We start from the raw sequence: 10,443 nt of genomic DNA on the forward strand, positions 1-10,443 counted from the left end.
CCCATCTTGCAGTCCCACAGGTGTTATCTGCAGTTCGAGGCAGGCCAGTAGCTTTTTGTTTGCTGTGATTCCCTTTGGTCTCACCAATGCCCCTCTGTTGTTTGCAGATATGATGGTGGTGGTGGTCGCTGCGCATTATCGAAGGTTGGGGATGACAGTATTCCCTTAACTTGGCAACTGGCTGTTGAAGGCAGGCTCGCCATGATCACTAGTGTACCAGATTCAGACGACAGCAAGACCCCTTGATATCATTTGCGTTCCCTATTAACTAGCCAAAGTCTTACCTTACTTCATAGAGGTTTCCATTCATTGGGATAATCCTAGACATAGTGGATGGCAGGGCTTTCCATCCACCGCAATGCAGCCAGGACATTTGGGCAGTTCCTAGATATCGGTAATAGCAGCTCAGAGGCATTTTGGCCTCTTCGCCTCCTGCATCCTCTTTATTAGCTACACCAGGTGGCACATGCATGTTCTGCAATGGAATTTAAAACTCCAGTCGCCCCAGCAGCTCCCGCCTCAGTTGTTGCTGTGCTTGGCCAGGTCTTATGCATGCCTTGTTGTCATGGTTGTTTGTTGATGTCTTGCTGTATGACGTGTTACATCAGGTTTGGCAGTGATTGTGTGCAACTAGATGCTGAGTGTACCTTGCTAGGAAATTGGATGGTGGCATAGTGTGTTGAGAGAGAAGTTCACCGTGGCTTTATGGCTCGAGATGTGTTTAGTTCCTTCCCATTTTTTGACCTGCTTAGTTTTCCTCCAGAGGACGTCACAACCTGCAAACACAATGGAACTGCTCCTCCTTTGCCCAGGTCGTGCATAACAGAACATCCCAGATCTGATAAAAGGATGTGCACCCGAGTGTACTGCTGCCACAGTGAATGTGGTGACTGCCTGTGTGTGGTGGCAGCAGATTGCAGTCCAGTGTCAGGCTTTTATACCTTCACTCCTCGCAGTGAGGCCCCCCTACTGACCCTATCAATGTATAAGTGGCGTAAATCCCCTCATGGTTCTAGCTGTCGTCCTACCCTGTATTCCGGGTTCACTTGTGCTGGACCTGGGTGCCTCTTTTGGGATTCTCTGTCGTTCTACACAAGATGAAGCCTCCTCCGCCCCTCTTACACTAAGCCAAAGCTGCCTGACCAAGCTTCCTCTAGTACCTAAACCCGACTGGCTTCTCAGGTGCAGGGCAAGAGTACCTGCGGCCGCCACGGAAGCTGCCTGTAACTCGTGTGCCTTCCGAACCCACAGACGAATTTACGCGGGTGCCAAACCATGGGCATTTGCTGGGCGAACGCAGTGATCCCCGGGCACACGTGGACAGTACGTGCGCATCCCTCGCTGGGCCGCGTTGGCGCTGAGCCCCGGCGCTCCTGCCACATGGCGGCCGCCCCGGCCCGAGCGCTCAGGTGCGGCGGAGCCTGACTGCGCAGCTGGCCTGTAATGAGCTCGGAGCTCAGGGGACAGGACGCGCGGGCCCCGAGGCGCGCGCGCGCGCTCATTAATCATCGCAGCCTGATAAAGGGCCCGGATGAGGCATCGCTGCGCCTCGGAGAGGCAATGATTCACCCTGCGCTCTGCCAGCATCTCCCTCGCCGTGAGAGGGGGGTGGAGGCGAGACGTCCGCCCTTGATCTCTCTCCGGAAGAGATGTATGTCCTTAATTTCTAGCAGGGCTTCCTATGTCTAGGATTCGCTTGCAAGAGTTGAGATGCCCAGCCCACTCTGTCTGAAAGGGGCCTGTTTGATCCGATTTTGAGAACCGTGCGCCACCGAGCACTCTCTGGTATCGGTCCCTATTTTAGAGGACTGTCTGAGTTTGTAACAGAGAGGTCTCTCTCAGAATCCTAGATCGCTGTCTCGTTGCTAACCTGTGAGTTATGTGCGTTCTTTCTCTCAGGGAGGCTCGGCGTGTCCTCGTTTCAGTGTGGAAGGTGAGGCGGGGTCTTGCACTCTGAGAAGTGACGGATCAGAATGTGTTGTTCTTTTGAGATGAGTGCTGTGTGGCACATTTGTCTGTCTTAAAGATGTATTCCCGATTTTTCCCAGTTAAGAGAAACGAATTTCGGTTGTTCTCACGGGTTGTGAGTGGTATGCCACATATTTCTCTCTGAAAGATAAGTTGTGTTCACGGTTTGTAAGTTGTGTTCTGGGTTCTATTAGGGAGTGTTTGGTTTGGTCCCTAGGAGGTCTGCGCTGGGTTTCCGGAGGTCAGAGATCTGTCAGTGGTGCAGTGAGTGGACCCACCAGGCCAGACCACCTTTCCGACGACATCTTGTGATGACCGACTTGGCCGGGAGGAGCCTGAAACTTTTTGTTTTGCTGTGCACTGAGACCGCTGCGTGCCCTTAGCAGCAGGTCTATCAGTAGACCACCTTCTTTTAGGTGTGTGGCCCCTCCATTAAGTCTAGGGACTCTGTAAATGGGGTAGTTGACTGACGGTGTGCTGTGCCCATGTTGACCCTAGATGGGGTTGCAGAAGCAGTTAATCCAAAAGGCTTGGTCTTGGGGTTGCTTCTAGTGGTGAAAATTAAACGTTATCATGAGAGATTCTACATGGTTGGAAAGAGTGGGGCCGCGTGCCTCGCTAGCACAGTGCGGTAAAGAAATGGCACCCCATGTTCCATCAACCAGGTGATCTTCACTTGACCCAGGGAGCAAGGCTGCTCCCTCAACAAGAAGGGCGGCGGCACTTTGAGAACTCCATACCCTGACTGGGACTCCACTGGTGATCACTAGAGCTGGCATCTGTGGGTCTCTGGGTGTCAAAGGTGAAAAAGTTTAACTTGTATGGGGGAACGAAAAATGCAGAGTTGCGATACTTGCTGCACACATCGCGCGGCTTTTATTTTTACCGTGCCAACTAACCATAGTCGTCGAGACTGGCGCATAGTGGTGCTGCATACTGACGCTCTTGTTGATTAAACTCCCCTAGAACAAGATCTTGCCATTGCATTAATGTGTGGTAATTAGCTACTGCACAAAACACTGGGGATGAAGGGAGATGTTTGATATTCCACAGAGAAATTTAAGACTGAATATTTCCCACTTACAGAAAATCCAAATGCCACTGATTGGAGAGGCGTCTGCCTTGATTACTTTATCGGGGATAGACCAATTATTTAATTTTGTTGGAGCTCTAAAGGCAGTATGTCTGTAGATGAGTTTGTGTACGTGTGAAATTTTAGTTTTGTTGGATGTGAGCTGTGCCCAGATAGCTTTTGGAGGGGCTACGACCTATGTCTGTACATCAGGGTGGGCTGTCCCAGTACTGTGGTTGCAACCAAATTCTGTTTTGGAGTGGGCCGTACCGGACTCATTGAAGAAGTCTTTGGTGATGTTTACAATCTCTGGAGAGGACTACATAGTGGTGACGGTTCACTGTTATCACAAATCTACCTGTAATCAAGTGTGTTTTTGATGAACTTTGGATAGATCTTGAACTGTTCAGATAGCTACAATTGTTTACAGTGGAATCCGATGGGAGGGCCTGTGGGTACAAAGGTATGGTACATTGGTTTAGGCTGATGCCATCTTGGGTCAGGTTTTCAAGGTGCACCTGAGGTTTATTGCAGCCTCATCTTTGCTCTTGTGCAAATAAGCAAAGGATGTTTGAAACAATCTGTTAGCTGGAAAGTCATCTGGGGGCAATCATATTTTTCTAGTTCGCTTGTGGTTTCTGAAGCATGGCTACCTCCTGGTGAGGTTTAGCATGACTGAACAGCAAAATGGCCCCATTGGTAGGTTTCTGGTACTTGCAGATGTGAGCCCCCTTGAGCATTTTGCTTTCTTTGTGGCTTAGTCCAGTGATGTGCCAAATGGCTAATATTTCAGTTTTGTTTGCGGCCAGTGTGAGGATATTCTGCTACCTTCAAGGGCACTAAAGGGCCTTGCTCTTGGTAATTAATATGTAGTTAAATGCAAATGGGTTTTTATCTTGCCTCCTAGAGGTCATGAAGTTTTCTGGTCCCCATTGTTGCCCTGAGCTATTGCAAGTTTGAGTTTAAGGGCCGCTGTGAGGATGTGTCTTGGCCTCTTATGTTTGTGTATGGTTTTACCTCCACTTTGAAATCGCGGCTACCTTTGTTACCTTATGGTTCGGTTTTAAGGGCTGAAGAGTGCTGTATCTGTTAATGGTTTGCACACTTTCACTGTTGTGTCCTGATTCAAAGGGCACCGGCATAGCACTGCATCACTTCCTGACGGATCAAAGGGTGTTTTCAGAGTGCAATTTCCAAGGCTCCGCCTTCCCAAGGCCAATGGGAAAGAAATATTTCTTCTCTATTTTTCTATATCATCCTCTCTTCTTCTTTTCTGCATACCCAACATCTGACTCTGTTGCGCTTTCTAGTCTGTCCCATCTTAAGGATTTTGTACCCGCTGGCAAGATCTATTTCAGCTGTTTTTGTGTGGCTCTATTTCTGAAAGTTTAGCAATAATTCAGTACTGTTTTGCATAATTCAGGCTTGGATTAGCTGAAACTAATAAAATTCAGGGTTGTTCCGAACCCCCCCCCCCCCCTTCCCCCATCAACTCAGCACCAATGGGCAGGGATGCCAGTTCAGTCACCAGACTGGAGATGTTTTGTCTGAGGCACATTTCCATACACTCTAGGAATGACCAGATGTGGTTCAAGGGGATTCCCATGGATGTTAATGGAGCAGGAGTAGGCATAGTTACTGGACTTTAGTCTCAAAAGCTAAGCTGATCGACCCTGTACATTTACAAACCCAGAGTTGTATGCAGCATGTTCTACTGTTCTTCACAAGCCTGCCCATACATTATTATTGTCTCACTAATTTCAAAAGATGTTAACTCATTTTTTGTTGTCATAAACAGCATGAGCTGCAGTTCTTTCTGGAGTTCATTGTTTTAACTACTTTTTTCTGAGTGTATTCACTATAAGTGAGGATGTCTGCCTGGACCATGGCCTCTGTTGTTTGTGGTAGCTTTGTGTTCCATTATGTCAGATTCCCTCCCTCACAGGAAAGGGAGCCGGGGCCAGCATGTGAGCTGAACTCATAAACTACCATGTTCCCTGGTACCCCTAGGGAGGTGGGCCTGGGCTGCCGGGCCATACCGCAGTCCCTTGACACAAGCATGAACTGCCAACATCCCCAGAGTAGTATAATACAGTACCCCAGAAGGGGGCAAAGAATAATTGCTGTAGCCCAAGTCCCCGCCCCTAAGCTATACACTGCAATGGGTGGTGTCTGCGCTTTCCTGAGCTTCCAGGTTAAGCATGCCAAGTTAAAAAAAAAAAATGGCAGTGACTGATCAGTGTTCCTCACACCAAGCTAGATGAGACCCTTCCTAAATGTTGGGGTCCGTCATGATGGCCGACCCCTCTTGTTCGACCTTACATAAATGTATGCTTTTCTACCATTTAACTAAGTGCCCCTGCAAGCAGCAGATTCTAGAGCAAAACACGATAGCCACCCACCATGAACTCGCCTGGTAATTTTAGGAGGCTACGCCTTGGAGTGAATATGGAGATGGGCCAGTCACCAGCCTCACAGAGCTCTGCTGGTGCACATTCAAGTTACTGTTTGAGTGGTCTCTGCTGGTCGGAGATCCCCGGTTGTTGAAAAACAATGAAAAATGCTGCAAAAACCTTACATAAAAAAGCTTGGTGGGTTTGCTACTACCTCTACAGCTTTGAAGATTAATCCTTATTGACTGGGTCTGACCAAGCTCTCTCTTGGGGGTAATATAACTGCCCTTACTTTCTCTTTTCTCCCTGTGAGGTCTTTCCCCTATTTCTCTATTTAAAAAGAAATGAGGGGCACTGTCTTCTAATTCGCTGTGGGATTTGTTATGGTTGTCCCTGTCTTCTCTGTTAAATGAAGCTAGTTTGTCCTTATTTCTCATTGGGACTTGTTAGGTATGCTATGAAAAGATCTATAGGAATACATCACGGTCTCGTGCACAATGCTGCTCAGTTTGTTTTGGACCAACCGCTTAAAGGTTTTACTTTCATGAAGGTTGCAAGCTTTAACAGGCAGTGTTCTGTTGAGTGTACACACAGTCACATACTCACGTTCCCTCACACATTCTCTCTCACATACACACACACTATCTCAGTCTCATATGAACTGGAGTTTCTAAATCTGTGTACATAGAGACATAGAGTTGCTACCAGGTCATATCTGTGATATGTCAGAGTGCAATGCACAACCATTACCCTTTTGATCTCTGAGGGCTTATTGCAATAAACAATAGCTGTAGAGTTTGGGAGATCTACTTTTGCTACCAATGCTGGTAAATACAGACCGCTTTGGACTTGTTCACACCCTTCAAGGTCAAGGAACAATTGGGCACATCCTATTCCCCACCCCCTCACCAAGCCACCACCAAAGCTAATTGAACCTCCAGCTGCACATCAGTGCCACCTAGCCCCGCCCGCTGGGCCCTATACTTCATTGCAAATCCCTCCTTTAAAGTGGGGGACATGATTATGGATACCTGGGCTAGGTGGGTGATCCCCTTCAGTGCTTTGGTAGGTCTGCAAGAGTGACCGCCTTGCCACACATCTTGCCTGCTGTGGTTATCCTTTCATCCCCTCATTAAGAATGGGTCACAGACCCAGTAAGTGTGGCTATGTTTAGAAAATGGACTCAAAGGAAGCCTTGAGGCGAGGACAGACCCACTTGTGCGAACATAGTCTAGGAGCCACCCTCAGCGTCTGGCACACTGAGTAGAGAGTTCTAGCTGTGCATAAGCATCTTCCACGCACACATTCAAAATGTCCAGGCTTTCCACTTCCTACCACCCACCACAAGTTATATTTGCTATACAGCATGTCCACTTAACCAGATGGGCTCATCCCACAGGAGTAGAATTTCTAGCCCACAAAGACGCAAGGGTGGGGTATAAAGCAATCTTCCACGTGCAAGCAGCACAATATATGTGAGCACGTTCCCTCCTCTTGCCTAGATTCGCCATGTGGGTCGTGGCACGGCCAGCCAACTCCCCGCTGTCAGGCACCCTAAACATGTAGAGATGTCACAACTCGCAGCCAAAGGAGGATCAACCATAATTAGACTAAACGGGGTCCCACCCAAAAAACTCACTGAAGGGTTACAGATGTCCCTGTGGGTTGTGTGCAAGGCCTCCATGGTTTCTCATTGGAGCGTCGGCCTGCCCCTCATTTCTTAGTGGGATCTGTATGTCATTCCCATGATTTCTTCGTGTGATCTTTGTGGTGTGCCCAAAGTGTGATGTTTGTCCCTGGTGTCTGTGCGTGATGTGCAACCCATGGTGCTGAAGTCCCTTTGTGATGTGTGAGCGGCGTCTCTCCTCCCGGATGTCTGAGGAGTGTCTTTGGTTTCTCTGTGCCATGTCTGAGGTGCCTCTGGCGTCTGTGGGATTTGAGAGTTGCTTCTTCTCGCATTCCTCGGTGTGTGGGTGAGGAGTGTGATTTCTGTGTGCGATCATCTGAGGTGCGTCTTGATTTTCAGTGAGTTGTGGGTGAGGTGTGCTTGATTTCTCTGTAGAGTGTGAGGGGAGTCTCAGAAATATATGTGGTAGCAGCTAGCTGTGTCTTTGTTTTAAGGGGGCAAAATGAGGCCTAGAACCCCCTCGAGCGTTTTATTTCCTTGATTGGAAATGTGGGCTTACAATTAAGAGTGTCTGCACATAATTTGAGTGCATCTCTAGCGTCCTCCCCGTGCCCTCTAAGAGGGAGGGGCAGTACCCCAGTGTCGGGGGTGGTGGTATTGGGGTGGGGGTGTCTGATTACCGCTTTCACAGTCTGTGATTTCCGGGGACTGTAGCGCCCGCAGGCAGCAACGGGCGCCGAGTCCCCCGCCGCCACCTCGCTATCGGGAAACTGCAGCGGCAACAATAAATTAATGAGCATGGTGATTAATTAGTGATGAGCCGCCCTCGCCGGCGTGTTCCTTCCTGATAAAGCAGAATTTCTATGTCCTCTTCCGCCCACAGGGGAGCAGCAGGCGGGGGCGGCGCGGCAGGTGCCCGCCAAGCCCCTCTCGCCGACGGACCTGCGGGCGCTCTCGGCGGGGGACGAGGATATCGTGCAGGATCTGCGCTTCTCCGACGATGAATGAGACCTTGGACTTTTATTGTGGCGGAAATAAATTATCTGAAATGAAAAACAGCTGGAAAGGAAGGAGCGCAGCAGAGACCGCGAGCTTGGACGGCGCAGCAGGGCCTGGGATAAGCCACACCACCCGGGCCTGCCTGGAGGAGACTGTCCGGCTCAAGGGGATGGGCCCCAAACACCTGTGCCCACGAGACCCCCAGTCCTGCAGCAGCCTTTAAGCCCCTCAAATCTGCCTCCAGCCTCCCTGCAGCAGTGAGGCGCACCCCCCCCCCCCCCCCCCCCCCGTGGCATTCAGGTCCCCAGCCTCCCAGCAGCAGTGAGGTCCCCAGCCTCCCAGCAGCAGTGAGGTCCCAAGCCTCCGAGCAGTGGGGCCCCCAACCTCCCTCCCAGCAGCATTATGGTTCCCAACCCCCGGGCAGCAGTGGGGTTCCCAACCCTCCATCCAGCAGCAGTGAGGTCCACAACCTCCCAACAGCAGTGAGGACCCTGCCCCGCTGCATAAGCGAACCCAAAATTCCACCAGCAACAGGGATCCCCCAGTCCAGCATCTCCAGCGAACCCCCAGTTCTGCTGTAACAGTGGGACCGCACAAAAGATTTCTACAGTAGGGAGAACTTCCCAATAGTCTCACTGCACCAGAAAGGCATCAACCTCCAGCAACATTCTCCGCCCCCCCATCCCTACCCCTCTGCAGAAGTGATTCTAAATTGACCACCCACCCTCCAAATCTTGCTTCACTAGTGAGACTCCCGCTGCACCAGTGATGAGGCCCCCAAGCCTGCTATAGCAGTGAGACTTCCAGTCCTACCGCAGGAATAAGATGCTACAATCCTGCAGTTACCAGAAACCCTCCTGCTTCAGTGAGACCACCCCGCACCCGCTAGTTTTGCATTACTACAAATTCCACCGAGTCTCACTGCATCCGTAACATCGCCAATTGTTGCACAAGCTTGACACCCACACCTGTCGTACCCCCAAATCCCACTTGTATCACTGTAGCACGATCTCCCCAACCCCTGTTCGACCAGTGAGGCACCCCAACACCACTGCAGCAGTGAGATCCCCAATTGGGCTGCAACTTTCATAGCAGCAAACATCTGCTGCAAGCGTGAGCCCCAAGCCCACTGCATCAGTGTGACCTCCATGCTTTCTGCAGCAGAGCCCACCATACACTGCAGGAGCGAGAGTATCCCCTCCATAAGGCTGGGCAGCAACTAGACTCCTCCCCCTCCCTTTTACAGCAACAGTATAAACCCCCTCCACACTTACGGCCCCCACCCCAACAGCAGCCGCGAGGCACTAATCAGCCCTGTGGGTCACCAGAAGATTCACGTGGCACTAGCTGTGTTTGTTGGATAAAGGTTTACTGTTTTCAGAGCAAGTATAATTTTTGTAATAAAAGGGTGCAGAGCTGGACAAAAAACCCAGTGTCCGTTATGTCTGTTTTCTTCAAGCAGAGACGGCAAAAGAGTGCAGGGCGGCAGAGGTGCATAAAAGTGCACAGAGTGGCTGAGGTGCGCAGGATCTCAGAGGTGCACTGGATGGCTAAAGTGCACATGGTGACGGAGATGCGCAGAGCTGCCGGTCTAATCAACGTGGCAGAGAGGGTGGTGGGGTGCACAAGGTGCCAGAGGAGGGCAGGATGGCAATAATGCATAGGTGAGCAGGGGGGCTGTTGTTGACCGGGTGGCAGAGGCACACAGGGTTGCTTAGGTCCAGAGGTGCACAGAGTGGCAGAGGTGCGTCAAGTTGTCTGTGCTCCTTGTCCAGCAGAGATCTTCAATGGGTTCCCAGATATTACAGCCTGCTCTTAGGCTGGGGTAAAAGTACAGAGTGTTCCACTGTATGAAACAGCTCTTTGTTCTTCAGAGTAGAGTGGGGTTAGGCTGTGTGTGAAATTAAGCAGTTTAAAATCTAGAATAGAGGTTAGAACACGCCTTATTTGGATAGCAAAGATTTTGGTAGTCCACCGGTTTTAGTGCTAATTTGTTAAGATGATGTCTGGCAAGCAGTGGAGTCTGGGGCAGCAATGTCTTGGAGGTCAGCTAAATCAATAGCACATCTCTGTAGATTTGGCCATTCGAATTTGCTGGACGTGAAAGAATGCCTTTAGTAGGTTCTTAGGGAGCCACTAGATGGAGGCACCGCACATCCTCAGTTGCCAAAGGGCCTTATACTGAGGCTTTCTTTGTGTAGCTTCACACCTGAGGTTCATGCATCGCTGCTTAAAATACATTTGATAGAACAGTCCTTTTTGGACCATGATATAGAGACTGCATCATCTCTGCGGACTGCATCAAGAGGGTCAGTTTAAAGGGGACGTTCCTCAACAAACAGACTATCAGCTGCACACAGATCTACCTCCCAGGGATACAGCTC

At 50.2% G+C, this 10,443-nt stretch overlaps 1 protein-coding gene across 2 annotated transcripts in view; it reads left to right on the top strand.

Moving 5' to 3' along the window:
- NOC2L (NOC2 like nucleolar associated transcriptional repressor) overlaps positions 1 to 9,487 on the top strand; it is a 487,814-nt gene extending 478,327 nt beyond the window's left edge. For both annotated transcript variants that reach the window (XM_085609671.1, XM_085609672.1), the window contains one exon: positions 7,944 to 9,487. In XM_085609671.1, the coding sequence (XP_085465797.1) occupies positions 7,944 to 8,068 (125 nt within the window). In that variant the 3' untranslated portion in view covers positions 8,069 to 9,487. The remainder of the gene's footprint in view (positions 1 to 7,943) is intronic.
- The last annotated feature ends 956 nt before the right edge of the window (positions 9,488 to 10,443 follow it).

The sequence above is a fragment of the Triturus cristatus genome, chromosome 1_2 (genome assembly GCF_964204655.1).
Source record: "Triturus cristatus chromosome 1_2, aTriCri1.1, whole genome shotgun sequence".
NCBI classification, from domain to species: Eukaryota; Metazoa; Chordata; class Amphibia; order Caudata; family Salamandridae; genus Triturus; species Triturus cristatus.